Source organism: Colius striatus, chromosome Z, assembly GCF_028858725.1.
Source record: "Colius striatus isolate bColStr4 chromosome Z, bColStr4.1.hap1, whole genome shotgun sequence".
NCBI lineage: Eukaryota > Metazoa > Chordata > Aves > Coliiformes > Coliidae > Colius > Colius striatus.
Genome location: NC_084790.1, coordinates 14,603,894 through 14,619,683, shown reverse-complemented (window position 1 = coordinate 14,619,683; position 15,790 = coordinate 14,603,894). Strand labels below are relative to the sequence as shown.

The 15,790-nt window shown below is 39.0% G+C and overlaps 2 protein-coding genes across 6 annotated transcripts; both read left to right on the top strand.

The window, feature by feature from the left end:
• Positions 1 to 42: 42 nt before the first annotated feature.
• On the top strand, positions 43 to 3,276 carry AK6 (adenylate kinase 6). The gene is made up of 6 exons (XM_062018535.1): positions 43 to 113; positions 604 to 696; positions 1,292 to 1,350; positions 1,437 to 1,582; positions 1,728 to 1,932; positions 2,968 to 3,276. The coding sequence occupies exons 1-5, from the start codon at positions 86 to 88 to the stop codon at positions 1,915 to 1,917; spliced, it is 516 nt and encodes a 171-aa protein (XP_061874519.1). The 5' UTR covers positions 43 to 85; the 3' UTR covers positions 1,918 to 1,932; positions 2,968 to 3,276.
• Positions 3,277 to 3,395: 119 nt separating this feature from the next.
• On the top strand, positions 3,396 to 15,604 carry CCDC125 (coiled-coil domain containing 125). Of its 5 annotated transcripts, none has more exons than XM_062017910.1 (13): positions 3,396 to 3,423; positions 3,670 to 4,029; positions 5,471 to 5,529; positions 6,746 to 6,832; positions 7,672 to 7,749; positions 8,575 to 8,660; positions 8,756 to 8,800; positions 10,700 to 10,782; positions 11,672 to 11,787; positions 12,400 to 12,507; positions 13,589 to 13,760; positions 14,986 to 15,119; positions 15,239 to 15,604. In XM_062017910.1, exons 2-13 carry the CDS (start codon positions 3,759 to 3,761, stop codon positions 15,566 to 15,568), a joined length of 1,569 nt encoding a protein of 522 aa, XP_061873894.1. In that variant the 5' UTR covers positions 3,396 to 3,423; positions 3,670 to 3,758; the 3' UTR covers positions 15,569 to 15,604. The 5 variants fall into 5 exon arrangements, with proteins under 5 accessions (XP_061873894.1, XP_061873893.1, XP_061873896.1 ...); XM_062017909.1 differs by having other exon boundaries at positions 13,589 to 13,775; XM_062017912.1 differs by lacking the exon at positions 8,756 to 8,800.
• Positions 15,605 to 15,790: the final 186 nt, after the last annotated feature.

Genomic DNA, 15,790 nt, shown 5'->3' with positions numbered 1-15,790 from the left:
CGGCGTGCGGCGGCCGCGCGGAAGGCCCCCTCGCACGTGTCTCCGAGGCGCCAGACGGCCGCCGGCGGCGGCGCGGAGCGGCAGCATGAGGCGGCCCAACGTTCTACTCACTGGTGCGGAGCGGAGCGGTGGCGGGCACGGCACGGCACGGCACGGCGCCGCCGCTGGTGTCCAGACCGCTTGTCCTGGGCGGGGATGCGGGCGGGGAGCGCGGCGGGGCTCGGGGAAGCCTCAGCCCTGTTCGCAGCCCGGGGTTGTTTGGGGTTCGGGGTCCCTGCGGAGCCGATTCCGAGCTGCTCGACATTGAAATCTGGGGCTTTTCCGAATTAGGGCTTTTAAATGAATCAAGGTTCACTCTTGCATCATCCCAGTTACAATACTAATTCCACACAAAGCTAGAGTTCTCTTTGCATTTTGGTTGGTGGGTTTTTTTCCAAATCTACATACCGTTCATATTTGCTTTTTCTTGCTTTTTTTGTCCCTTTTTTTCTTAAAGTTCCCAACATTGGCTGACAAAAGCTTTCTTTTTTACTCTTTAGAAGGTTACTTGAGGGGGAATTGCATATTGTTCTCTTGCCATTTTATAAGGGGTTTTGGCTTTAGGTACTCCAGGCGTTGGGAAAACCACACTCGGGAAGGAACTTGCATCAAGAACGGGGATGACCTATATTAATGTGGGTGACATGGCAAAAGAAGGTAGGCCATATTAACAAGGTAGTCCAGCCAAGTACTTCAGATATTTTTGCTTCATGTAACCATGAATGTGTAGTGCCTGTATTATATATCAATTTAAAACACAGTGAATTTTCTTTAACACAAGTCTTTTGATGGATAGGGTTTAAAAAAGCATTTATGTAACATTAGCACACTTTGTATTAAGTGAGAAAAAAGAAACTTGTCTTTGTATGGATTTGTAAACAAAATGTTCCTTACTCTGAATGCCGTCTTTGACAAGCTGGAACACAAGAGGTTCCAAAGAAGCACAAGGAAAAATTTCTTCACTGTGAGGGTGACAGAGCACTGGAACAGGCTGCCCAGATGGGTTGTGGAGTCTCCTTCTCTGGGGACATTCAAAACCCACCTGGACGAGTTTCTGTGTGATCTGCTCTAGGTGGTCCTGCTCTGGCAGGGCATTTGGACTGGATGATCTTTCAAGGTCCCTTCCAACTCTTTAAGATTGTGTCATTCTGTGATTTTGTTTGCGTGCTTCTGAAATAAAGAGAATAAAGAAATAAAGAGAATTTAATAACTGCTGTTACTTCACAAACTTTCACAAATTATTTTGCCACAGGAGAACTGTATGAGGGTTTTGATGAGGAATACGATTGCCCGATTTTGGATGAAGACAGGGTAAGTCCCACTTCAAAACCTGCCCTTTTTGTATTTTGACTTTCTGTAATTCCAGATGAACTCCTCTGCCTCTGTTTCTTTCATAGGTAATTGATGAGCTAGAAGATAAAATGAATGAGGGGGGAGTTATTGTTGATTATCATGGCTGTGATTTCTTCCCTGAACGGTGGTTTCATATAGTATTTGTGCTTCGCACGGAGAACTCATTTCTGTATGACAGACTTGAAAGCAGGTATGTCAGTGGGGTAAATAAGGCATAAAGTCCAATTGTGTGACTTCACCCGAGATTTTCCTGGGGCACATATTATTGTCTGTAGAACACTTCATAGTTGTCTGCATATCTAAGACTGTGTTTTGCTATTGTTCTTGTTTTATAGGGGCTACAAAGGGAAGAAGCTGCAGGACAACATTCAGTGCGAAATTTTCCAGACACTTTATGAGGAAGCCGTGTTGTCATACAAGGAGGAAATTGTGCACCAGTTACCTAGCAACACACCAGAAGACCTAGAGAGAAATTTGGATCAGATTATGCAATGGATTGAGCAATGGATGAAGGACAACAATTGACCTTTGACAAAAAAAGTAACTCTGCTGGATCTCTTCTTGGGCAGCTGTAATAAATGACATTCATAATTGTCGCGGGATAAATCAAAGTTAATTTTACTGTAATTTGGTATGGTTGGGGGCTGGAAGAAAGTTGAGACCAGTCAGGTTGCAAGGCTTTGACACAGCCACTGAAGCACACTGGGAGAGGCATACACAAGGGCTGACACAAGTGAAAACTCAGCTGTGAATGGAAGGATGACAATGACACAGCTGCCCTTAGTAGCAGGAGCTGGGTTCAATAAAGGATAAATTTTTTGGAGCTTGCAATTAAAACCAAGCCTCCTCCATCCACCCTGCCCAAGAGAACTATAAAAGCATGATACTTTATATTATGTAAGGAGTTTTTGGTGTCTAAAAGGGTAAAACAGTGCCCTGAGGAGGAGTTCGTTTGTTTCTGAGTTGTTGGACTAAAACCTGCTATACCCTGCTGTATTCTTGAATGTATGCAGTGTAATGTAGAGTAAGGGGTGCATGATACATTTTAAGGCTGGTGCTTTATTTTGGAGAGAAGAAATTCAAGAGAGGTATTTTGAAATGATTACACAGAACCTCACGAATTACTTAAAGCATAAGGAAACATTGTCTGTGCCAGCTCTGGTGTGGGATATTAAGCAGTAAGTTTTCTATCTGCTTTTTCTCCATCTTTTCCATCACCCATCTCAATCACAGAACATCTTTAACACTGTAAGTTTATCGAGGAATGGGACATTTTTCAGGATAACAAACCTGCAGCAATCCAGGAAGTGGTTATGCGTGAAATACTGGCAGCCACCTGTTCCAATTGCTTATAAAGCCTGAGTCCCAGGAGAGCACAGCTGTGCAAAGCATAAATGACCTTTCTTCGCTGAGAACGTGGCTTGTAAAACATTGGGAAATAGTCCAGAGAAAGTGCTCGCTAATAAGCTTTTTATACATGCAGGTCTGAGGAGTAAAGCTATTCACCTGAACATTTCTATTGTAATGAGTATTGTGGCTACATATGCAAGATTGTTGTTTTCTTTTAATTCCCAGTTTGTGAGACTGATGGAAGAATACTGCTTCAGCATTTGGACCCTTGTGTGAACTGAAATGGTGAGAAATCTGGAGCTTCCATGCAGAATCGGGACCAAACGTTGCAGGAAGGCATGCATCTGTGTATTGCTCTTCGGCAGCCGCTTTCAGGGCTATTGCTTGAACGGGAAACGATACAGACGTCTCTGGATACCGCCAGTTCTTGAGAACTTGTGAAATCGTGTTTCTGAAAGCCGCTGGGGATTTTTGCAAATGGGGACGGTCTGGCGGGATACACGCAGAATTTTGACCTTTATTTAAAAAAATAAAACTTAGACAACTCGTTCCTATTGTCCTTCCCTGCGCTCCGAGCAGCCTCCCGCGGAGCTGCCGCTTCCTTCCCCGGGACCGCCTGTCCCCGCCGCGGCCGCGGCCCGCCCCGGGGCGGGACCGTCAGCGCCCAGGCCGCGCGGGCAGGTGAGTCGGCGGCTCCGGGAGGGGAGGAAGGGGCGGGGGGGCTGGTCCGCGGGCGGGCAGAGCCTCTTGGGGGCGGCCGAGACCCCTGCACTGGCGGCCGCGCCGGCCGGACGTGGCGGGGCGGCGGCAGCGATGTGTTGCGGCGGCCCGAAGCCGTATGGGAAGCGGCCACGCACCGACATCTTCAGATTTTTCACCTACTGTTGTTTTGCTGCTTTAATTGAGGAGCTTTTCTGGTTCTTTTAGATAAAAAAATTGTTTTGCGGGAGGCACTGTTCACATTGCCAGTCAGTGAAGTGCCTTCAATTAAAAAAAACGACAAAAGCCAGGAGAAGATGGAGGAAGCAGAAGAGGATGACATGACATGTGGAGACTTGGGGAATGGACTTGGGAGAAGACCTGGAGGTGTTTATGAAGGAGAGAATTTACAAAACTCCTATCCATTTAGATCTAGGAAGGGATCTGGAAAGGTTAGCAATTCTCTCTTGTTAGAAAGGAGAGTGGAAGAAAGTGATGTTGCACCTCTTCCTGGTTCAAAAAGAAACAGTTTTTACAATGGATCATCCAAAAAGCCTGTTACAATTTCCATGCGACAAAACAGCTGTGGTAAGAGTAATTCAGAAGTTGATTATTCACTAAAAGAAAATTTTCTGTTGGTAAAACTGAGCATTTGAGCTGCTTCACAAAGTATCAAATTTAGTTCAACCTGTTGGCCACAATACTTAGAAATCTCTAAAGGATCCCAAGAAGTGTGTGTCCGTCACACACCTCTGGGATCCAAGGCAGCCTTACAGGCTGATTGGTGCAGCCTGTGAGTCTGCAGCTAATGTCCAAAAAGGTGATGCTCAATGCCATTAGGGCAGCTGAGGAACCTCTGTTCCTAGGTCTTCCTCCTGAAACCTTCACAGCAGAATTCAGCGAGTGAGTCTGTGGCCCTTCTTAGGATAAAGTATTTAGTTTTGCATTTGAAGGTGACATTTAACAAAAAGCATCCTGTGAGGGACAGCATTATTTTTCTCTAAACATACAAATGAAACTGAATGGAATTGCTTGGATTCCTGGTTTGGTTTAAGTGTGTCTTCCTAGAGATTTAGCTTTTGGCTAAATATTTAAAGTCCCATTTTCTATTTAGTTGAAACTGGCATTTGGGTTTATTTTTTTGTGAAGACAACAGTGCTATAAGTCAAATATGTGCAACAATGTTCATTGCACTTCAGGTGCTTTCTCTTACATTTGTAGAAATTATTAGTGTTTTGCCTGAAGTATTTCTGTATAACTTTCTTATTTCTCTCCTTTAGAAAAAGTACCTACTATCCTCTCCTCACACCACAGTAAGATAAGCCATGTAATTACTGGTTTCAATATTTTCAGTGCAAAGATGTTACAAGAGCAGCATAATTCCTATGCATTTCACTGTCCTTTTTGCAGACCTCTGTATGATGCTTGTCTTAGATTTAAGTCTTTCACACAGCAATATCCATGAAAGCATTACAAAAGTCCATATGAACCTGAGCTTGATTTAGTAGGAGACTGCATCTTAAGATACCTCTGCAATGCTTAGTTTGAGAAAAACAGTACCAGCAGTAACCACTTGTTTAGAGTAATATTGGATCTTGTGGGATGCTCCACCACTGTACTTTATCTCTTGAAAACTACCCCTACAGGTAAACAGTGCTGGCTACTGTTGCGTTGCTTGTTGAAAAGTCAGAATCTGAAAGGAATCCTAAAAGAAATTTTAGGGGAATCATGTGGGTTTTTTCCTGTGGGCAATTTTTTTAAAGGAAATTCTCAAATAATAGTCCTTATTTTAGGTCTCTTTACAACTGCCTTTTTCCCCCCCATTTCACTTCTTTAACTGTGAAGCAATGTGTTTGACCTTATTATTTATATGTTTCTTAAATTGGTTTCTTAGTTCCAGAAGACAAAAAACCCCACAAAGATGAACTTTCACCCCTGCATGTTACTTTCAGGCTAAAGTAAATTCTTACCATTTCTTATGTAAATATTATACTGTCTCATTGTTCAATACTTCCTTTGAATCCTACAGAATCTAATACTGAAATGTCAAATGAAGAAATAAAGCAACAACTTCGGGAAGCTCTAGAGGTTAGTAGCTGTACCAAGTACGTTGCTCTTGAAATCTGCATTTCATTTTAATTTAGCAAAAAACAGCATTACTTTAGAGGAAGATCTTCACATGTCCAGAGTCTTGGATGCATTCAGGTTCTTGAAATTAGTGTATAAGGAAATCAGAATGTGAGGTGCAGTTTATACCCTGGATGGTGGTTTGGGTTTTTTTGTGAGGTAGGAGAGGAGCTATTTTTAAAGGTGTAGATAATATTAAAATGATTGTTCTCCTTTTCTAGCAGCTTTACTGTGGATAAACGTGTTGATAAGTTGGCATGGCTCTAGGCAAAAAGAACGAGGTGATCTCAGCTGTAAATACACTCCTCACCTGCACTATGTTCTTTAACCTAAGGATCACGTACAGGAGGTCATTTTCAATCTGTCTTAGCCTGAAGAATCTTCAGTACACACCAAGTAAAAATATCAAGGAGCCTTACTCATTTTCAATTAGACAAAATTGCTAAGTTGCCACTGCTCCCAGATACAATTTTAGTATCAATTGCAGAAGTAATAGAACTGGAAGAACTATGAAAAAAAGTTTTGTGTGACCACAGGTGAACAGCTGAGTGGCCTACGTAGGAGTTAAGAAAAGATAACTATACAAAGCACTAAGTTTTCTTTTACCTCTTGGAAACTGAAAAACTGCTTTCTTTTGAAGGGGGGAATGTCACATAAAGATGTGATTGGCATGTACCGGCAGCAGGAATCTGCTTTGTTGTTTTCTTCTAGACAAGTAGTGGTTTTGATCTAACAGTTCTAACATGATATGCTATACAGCATGGATAGTTCGTATATTTGTAGCACGTGACATTAATATAGTATTTCTGGTTTAGTTTGTAATATTTGCCACTGAACATACAAGAAAACTGCATACTGTTCTGGTTACTTATTTTAAAGCTCCAGATCTATGTTGATAATATAACTCCTTTAGCAAGGCAGAACTTCAGTGCTTTATTTACCAAATGCAAGGAAAGAGAACAGAAAGAATAATAATTACAACTAGTATTTAAGGATTTTGTGCTAACATGCACTGTTAACATTTCTTTATCACAAGCAAGCTATTAGTCTTAAAAGAATCATACAGGGTAGAAATAGAACATTTTTTGAAGATGGCAAATTTACATCACTGTAACAGTCAAGTTTTAATAGGATTATCTTGGCATTTACTCAGTGTACCTATTTTATTTCACTTCAGGAAGCTGAAATTCTGAAAGTTGAGCTTGAAGCATCTCAAAGACAGCTTGAAGGAAAAGATGAAGCCCTAAGAATACTGCAGAGCATGGTAGGAGTTGTTCAGAAACCATTTACGTACTTAGTGGTAGAGAAACAGAAGAAATCTTCCTGACACTCCTCATCAAAAGCCTCCAAATCTTAAGTTCTTCATGGGGCTGTAGTTTAAAGCACCGAGTCTGCAAATGTCCAGAGACTTGGCTTCTGCAATTTATTACTTTTTCTGTGGGGGACTGTTGTGGTGAATTAACAAGACACTGCTGTTGTAGCAAGTTCTCATAATTTTATCTCTGAGGATCCTTGAGGATTTATCTATTTAACTTAAAGAGTAAACCCTTCTTTCCAGTCCTTTAAATTACAAGTTTTTGCCAGTGCTTTCAGTTCTGCTGCAAAGCACAGATATTTCCAGTTGACTGTGCCATTTGTTGTCTTAAAGGATAGTATGATATTAAATGTTAGGCCAGTCTTGTACACAATTTTTAATATTTTTATTCACTATCACAATACCTTTTTTTTAGCCCACTTGCATAACCCACTTATAGTTCTGCAGATTCCACCCTCAAACATTCATAGTAAGCTACACATGGGTCAAAGTGTAAGTGTGTTGTAACCAAGGTTTTTAAGAGCTGATTTTGTGAACAGGCTCTAAAGAAAACATTTTAAATTATGCTATGTTTTTCAACAGAAAAGATTAAAACACAAGTTTGTTATTCAGCATTTAGTGACTTGAAATTAAAACCCACGGGGACTTACAAGCATATTACTAGTGTTTGTAATTCTGCACAGTCCTGTTAAACTAAGAATTTCATGACGTAAAACTGAAAATTTGTCTAAAGCTAATTTAAGTGAACTTAATGACAATATTTGACAGAGTTGTGCTATTATTTGCAGGCAGTATTTAATAAAGCCACTAGTCATACAAAAGCAATGCTTCAAAAAACTGAGGAAGAAAAGAGAACTTTAGAAAAGGTAAGAATGCATTGAAGTCATAGAATCATAGACTGGTAGGGGTTTGAAGGGACCTTGTAGAGATCATCTAATCCAGCCCCTCTGCAGAAGCAGGTTAACCTAGATCAGGTTGCATAGGAACATGTTTCTGTCACATCAATCAAAAACAAGGAAGTCCATTGCTATTAATAAGGGATTATCAGACTGTTTATTTAAAACAGTAAAAATCTGCCATTAGTTCATTTCGGGTTTTTTTTTAAGTACTCATATTCCTTTTTAGTAGAAAGGAAAACGGTAATGTATCCTTCTTTTAATTTAGGTGTTTTCATGCTATAATGTGTACAAATAATACTTGAAAGTTACTAGAATTGTTTCTCTACTTTCAGGTTTTTGTTGTGAGTTTCACTGTCATTCATAGTGAGCTGCACCATTTCTTAGTTATTAAGCTGGAACTTCCCAACGAGTCTAAGAAATGGGTGCCCAATTTTCATAGGGAAGATGACGAAGGGGAGGAAAGTAGCATCAATTACATTGTTAAACTGAGTTTTAGCTTTGTTTATCTTCCTATGTGACCTTCCCACAGAACAATAAAGGGACAAGAAAATGTTTTATCATAAGCCACTACAAGCATTAGTTCATGTAGCGCAGTCTGAAATCCTTAGATAGGTGATACAGAAACTTTTTGGTGTCTGGGACCACAAATGTACTTTTAACAGTATCACAGATTATCATCATTGTTGGTCACTCAGATCTGTTTGAGTGCCAAACTAAGCACCAGCAATTCGTCTTCTTCCTTTCAGTGAGAGGGGTGTCATGAACTGCTGGAGGTATATTTTGTTTCCACAGGAAATAAATATTTTGCAATGGGAAATTGAATTTGATCAGGATAGATTTAAAAACATAGAAGACACATGGACAGAAAAATATGACAGGTATTTGACTTACACTGTTTATCTTTGGGGTTTTTTTTTTAATTGTTTTGAATGTTCAACATCATTTTGCTTGTGTTCTGAGTTTACTTCATCAGGTTCTTCTGGGATTTTTGTGTTTTCCTAATTTTCTTTCAGATTTGGTAAGATTTATTTGATTTTCATCCTAGTCACATTTGTATTTTCAATTAAAACTATTACAATTATTAAGTCTCAGTTACTGAGTGTGTGTATTGGTGACCTTTGCTAGGCTGAGTTTTCTTTTTCATACTATTACGTCAATATGTTAGCCAGCTGGAGCCAGACTGTCCTTATTTACTTTAAATGTAAATGAGGCATTGAAAATAATAGCATGTGTATGCATGTGGAAATATCTGCTAGTTAATCACTGCTTTGTTTTTGTGCATTGTAGGTATGAGCATACATACAGGTAAAATGGAATGCTTTTGAGAGAGGCTGATCAACTGGTTCTTTGCTTAAATAAAAGTTATTCTGGATGGACAGCAGGTGTGGTTAGGCAAGCAGAAGATGCCAGAGGCACTAAACTAATAATGAAACAACAGACATTGAAAAATATGACCAGGAGGCTCACTTGGTTAAATGTGAAAATGATATCTCTGAAGTCTACCCACTAAGTTTTTATTTAAACTTTTCAAACTTTTAATGAAAGAATAAGCCAAAAATTTACAAAATATTCATTTGTAAAAGGAGTTTTCTTAAGACATTGTGTCTTGTTCACCTGTTAAGTTACTCTTGTCAAGGGATACCTCTTGAAAATTGTTTGGCTTTCCTGATTTAGGGAATTGGAAGTCTAGCTGGATAGTTTGGAGTAGCAAAACTAGTGTTAACTTGTTGAAATTTAGAGTTCTGCCTTCAGAAAACTGCGAGACAAGAGTTCAGTCCACTTTGCTAAAAGGTTTTCTCCTATCTGAGACAGGAGAATGACAAATGTGTGTGCTTCTCTTTGTTTATTCAAGTGAAATAATTCCAGCTATTATTTAGTTTTAAACAAAGACATGAATTTAAAATATGCTACATTTACTGACAACAGAAGAGATACTTTAACATTTATGACTTTAGATTGCCACTTTTCTATTCAAGAAGGGAACACTTAAAAACATTTCAAGGAAAAATAGATAGTACTGTAATAAAAAAAATAAAAATAGTACTGTAAATGCCTATTGCATGTTCTCAGGTTGCAATGCTTGAAAGTACAGCTGTTCTCGAGAACAGTATTAAGCCTACACGAAGTCTACTTTCTAAAATTCAGATCAGAGTCATGTCATCACATATCCAATAAGAATCTTTTCTTTCAGGGAAGTAAGAGATTTCTCAAAAGTGTTTCAGAGGTTCACAAACTTTTTTTTTAGTTTCTAATGGTAATTTAACTCACCTAATGTTAACACTGAAGTTGTTGGCACCACCTACTTACACGTGAATGATTTTTCGGTTTTTAGTTTGCTTTTTTTAACATTCAAACGTACTTGGACACCTTGAAATTTGTTGTGTGAGGGTGTGGTTCATTAACAAGGTGAGCCTGTTTGAACAGCGCATGCTAACTGGGTTGCAAAGGAACCTTTGTAAGAGTGCAGAAAGCCCTAGTTTTGCTCCCTGCAGAGCCACCTGCAGCATAAGGAGGAATGACTCCACAGAAGCCAGCGTGGCATAGCTTGCTTTCTTAACCTTGGCTCAGTGACAGTCAGGCCAAGCCTACACACAAAATGTTCTTCACAGAGTTAGTCTAGAGTAGTTTTAGGTTGATTATTTGCCCCTGGCTAGTGGGTTTGTATCTAACAACATACTGCATGTTACTGGTATTCGTACAATTTTTTCCATAAAAAAATGTATAAGGGAGGAAACTGATTGAGTAATGCAGCATGAATAATGTCTTAGCAAACTGAACACTCAACTCTTTTCAGCTGATACTGAAATATTAGATAAAATGTTTGGTTTGGGGCGTTTTTTTGAGTGACACTTTTGTGTCACTTTTAAAAGATATGTATCTTCTAAAAGATAACACCCCCTTTTTCTGACTTTTGCAGGATATATTGTGAAAATGCAGCTCTCAAGGAAGCACTGAAACTGAGAACAGAAGAACTTAAAACTCTTAAAGCTGAAAATGCAAGTAAGCCACTAACAGCTATTCCTGATCACATACCATTTCTCAGGAATAACTCAGGATTTAGATAAGAAGGAAGCTTTCTACTGTGAAAAGTCTCTCGTTCCTAGCACCTGGTATTAGTGGATATGCAGAAATCCTCTTTAAACAGACAAAATATGTTCATTTTTCTTCTGACATTGTCACTTGAACTGAAAAAAAAGCCTATGAAATGATAGGAAAAGTCAGATATTCATAGGTTAAGGACTTGATTGTGTGTGGTCTTAGCTCACTGACAGGGTGACAGCCTGGGTGTAGAGGGGCACAACCAGTCCGTGCTCTCAGTCGTGTACTGGAAGGAGGCAGCAGCAGCCAGGGGAGACACTGAGTGCTCCTGCTACAATCACAATCTGCATTAAAGACACTTACTTTTAACATATCCTCATAAAGATTCCCATAGCATAGACCTTGACTTATTCAGCTTGATGGCTTTATAGTCAACCTTTTCTAATTGCAGGCTGTGCAGACATCTGTCTGGGACAGAGGGCTCAAGCCCTTATTCCCTTATTTTTGGTTTCCAGAAAGCTTTAAAATAGTTGACATATATAATTCTTTTCCTAATATTGTGCTATTCTAAAAGAGCAGCTGCCTTAGCTGTAAGCAAATGAAGAGATGACAAGTTAGCATTGAGGCAGACTAATGTATGGAATGGTATCTCTGTAAGTAGGCCATCATCTCTGCGAAAACACAGAAGGAAAGACAACAAGGATCTGAGTTTCTAGATCTACATTGTCTCATCATGTTCCCAGCCTGATCCTTAAACTGTAGAACTACTTCATTTGGATGTAGTTAAACTCAGAAATTGGGAAATCAGAGCAACAGACTTTATAATCACTTCCCTTGTTTTATTTCACAGTCCTGAATCAGCAGTGCTTGGAATTTCTAGCAATGCTAGATGTGGAACAACAGAAGGTTGTTCAGGAAAACCTGTCTTTGAGTAAAAGTGACATTACAGATTTTACAGGTCTTGAAGTAAGTATGACTTACATATTTTTTCAAAATGGCTGGTTCAAGGCTACATTTATATTCAAAATTCATAAGATAAATTTTGCTTACTGGTTATTTACCTTGTTGCCATTTTTACCTGTTGACGATAAGTTCTTGCATGCCTGTTAATTGGTTTTATAATTTGTGGTGGATGCATTATGATTCCTATCTTGCCAAGAAAGACTAGACGGAAAGAGCATCAGGCTATCTTTCACAAGCCAGCATGCTGATTTTTTTCTTCTTAATATATAAATGCTTAACTCTTATGCCTACTCATTTGCTTTCTTGTGTGGAAAAAAACTTATCTGTTGAGGAAAAAAAATGGCCCTTGGCAATTGTGTTGCTGTCTCCTCCAAACCCACTTTGAAACCTACTTGGAGCTGGATGCAGCCCCTACTGTTAGAACCAGCACTTGAGGTTATCACTTGAGCAGGGTTACAGGAGACACAAGTCAAATTGGGAGGCAGGGAGGAAGCAGACCGCCACATCCCCAGACCCTTACACTCCCTTTGTAGTTTCAGGATGTTTTTTTGCTGGTCATGTGGCATTTCTTGGATTGTTTTGGATATTAACTGGTGGTTTGGTTTGGATTTTAAGCTTGCAGTTCTTGGAGCATGCACCTGCAATACTTCTGGAGGGCAACCTTGTCCCTGTGCTAAAATGGCAGCTGTAACTCGAAAGCAACTTCTTAATCTCAAACAAGAGGTAATATTGCTTGGCTTAGAAAAGAAGAAGCGGACGAGTGCTCGTGCTCAAAACCAAATAAAGCCAGAAACACTCTACTGCAGCTGTATATGACTAAAGGGTCTTAAAACAAGAATGATATATTATTTGTTTGTAATGTAATGTCCTAACTTTTTCTGTTTTAAGACTGTAATTATGACATTAATCAGTTTTACTAGTACCAAGAAACCCCTCTTTCTCATTCTGTTTCCTTCTATTTTTTTAATCTAAAAATAAAGGAAAAAACCCTCTCTAAGTGTATGCACTCTATAAATGTATACACAGTGGAAGTCGGGACAATTGCTGACCCTTTCCTTCTTTTTTGTCAGTGTATTCTACTGCTCCCTCACATTGACATTAATGTTGTTGCTGAAAACTATTTATTAACATCACACTTCAATTGATAACATGATTTTCAAGCTCTTAAGGTTTTAAGTTTAGCAAAATTCTATCGTTTTAGAATTTTTATTCTAGTTTGTATCTGACTCTGCATATGTGATAACCATCCTTGTGGTCTCACTGCAAAAGTTCCACTTGAATTACTCGTTTTGAAAATAAGAACTATCATGTACCTTTTGTACCAAAATTATTATCCCTGACATCGATGACATCTTATTGCGCCTTTTGCTCCTTGCCCAAGCACATAGGCACTCCTCAAGCAATTCTGCACGTGCAGAGGTAAATAGGCAATGCTAGGACCTTGTCTGTGTAGATGGATGATGGTGTAGAAGAGGAAGTTTGAGGTCTTCAAGACCCGCCTGGACGTGTTCCTATGCGACCTGATCTAGGTGAACCTGCTTCTGCAGCGGGGTTGGACTAGATGATCTCTAAAGGTCCCTTCAAACCCCTGCGATTCTATGATTCTATGACTTCAGTGCACATTTCAAAATATTATTTCTTAACATGTCAAGAAAGCACTTTGTTTGCTACTACTTCCTTGATTATATTTATTTAAAAGTTGTTCATGTTAATGGCTTTTGTCTGTCTCTTAATATACATTCTAAATCCACTGTTACTTCCAAATTGCTTAATATCCTTTAATTTTTCTCTGAATTAAAACCAGACTGAAAATCTCAAGAAGACTAAAGATGAGGCTTATGTAATGGCAGATGCCTTCAGAATTGCATTTGAGCAGCAGCTAATGCAGAGGAAGGACCAAGCCCTGAGGCTGGCAGAAGTGATAAAGATTAAGAAGGAAAAGAAATTCATGAACTGGAGACGACTGAAAGATGATGGTAACTGTAAATACGGTAAATAGTGTGTCATGTAGTTGAAGAATTTCTACTGAAAGTTTCACATGTGTAGGGCAAGGTGTCTGTGTATAAGTGGAATATACAAACACTAGTCTAAGACATTGGAGCGACTAGTCTAGATTTTTGATGTAACTCATTTTTTACTACACATTCATAAGCTGAGTAAGTATGCTCAAATAAATAAGCTGTTATCCAGGATGACAATAATCTTCTGGATAGTAAAACTTTATTATGGACACAGCACAAGGGAAAAAGCAAACATCTGACAAATTTAGGCTGTCCATTTTAAATGTTACCAACCATGTAATGTGCTTGGGTCTTTTTTGAATGATCTCTATATAGGAGTTAGAGAAGGAAGAGAATTGCAAAAAACATCTACAGAGCTTTCATTGAAATACTGTAATACAATACAGTTTTTCATTATGTATGTGTGCATCAGTATTTTTTATTCTTATACTTCACATGGTCATCTATGACTTACAAAGCACACTGTAAATTCTTACTATCCTTTTTAAGGAAAAGGGATAAAGAGAAGTATTTAAGTGCTTATATCATGGTCAAAACCATAGCAGAATTTAGAAATGGCACTTCAAAATATATCTGTGTTAGCTGTTGACTTGGAAGTGCCAAGCTGAGAAGTTTGGTGGGTCTTCTAGATTCCTTGAATGCCCTCAGGAGACTAAATGTAATGTAATACTAAAAGAAAACACATCTTGAATATCTGTTTCTTCTAAACTAGCATCATTGTTTCCAAGCTCTATTTCCTGATGCTCACTTTCATAATTGTAATGTATTTCAATCTTTTTAGAAGTTAGAAACTTTTAAACAGTGTACATCTAAGAATCTTTTTTTTCTTTCAAGTTACATACTGTTTTAAAACAAATTACTATTAATTATTTTTCGCTGTTGTCACTTTTTGACATTAGAGTATCAAAGTGTATTTTCCATACAGTGAAAAAGAACTTTGTCTTCAATTTGTCTGTATATATGATGAAAGGTCTATTTGGCCTTTAAGTCATCTTTAACAGTGGTTGCTCCACGCAAGTAATCTGTCATAGTACGTACATACGATGGGAGAAGCTGCAGCTCGCGTTGCCTTTTTAGAGGATATGGTTCAGAATCCAGTTTTACACATGCCCATTTTATGCTAAAGTATTTTTTCTCCTCCTAAGCAATTCCACAATTCTTGTACTTTTGTTTTCCCTAGGACATGTCAAGTTGCAAGGGAACAAGAACAGTTTGGGGCAAAAATTATCACGCCTGCTGTCATCAGAAGTGGACTGTAGAAAAGTTGAAGAGCTGGACAATCCTCATGAAATCTTGAAGACGTTAATAGATTTGGTTAGTATTTTGTTATTCACTGTGAATCTTCAGGGGAGCAAATGTTGATTTACATAGACTATGTTGTTCTTAGCTCATAAACTAGATTCTTTTTTTTTCTCTTTTAAATAAATACTCAGGTAAATGACAAAGAGGAGGCTCTGGCTCATCAGAGAAAGGTTAGTTACATGCTAGCTCGTGCAATGGAGATGAAAGAGGATGTTTTGGAAGAGGATAGAGGAAATGGCACACTGGGGAGTCACCAGAACAAAGCCCAGGGACCTTCCGGCCCCATACACGCCTGCTGCCAAGAACTCCATTCTCAAAACAGTGTTTCTTCAGTTGCCACTGCAAAAACATATCCGGTAAAAATGCTTCAAAAATCACACTCCTGGCCATCTGAGTCTATGCCCCGTGAAGAACGTAATCCACGTGGCAGAGCAGATGAAACTGTAGTGATCTCTATATAGCCATCTGCTGGAATAAATTTATTTTTTAAAATGAAAGATCTTGTGTAAATGCCTTAAAACATCATGTGCCTGCATCACAGGGGGACGGACTAGGGCAGCACATGAGCTGGTACCATCCTTAATAACGGAGTTGATAGCGTGGCAAGCTTTGCTGTTACAAAACACCCTGATGTAATTAACCTAAAAGTACTTTCCCAAAGGGAAGAATCCTCATCAGTTGCC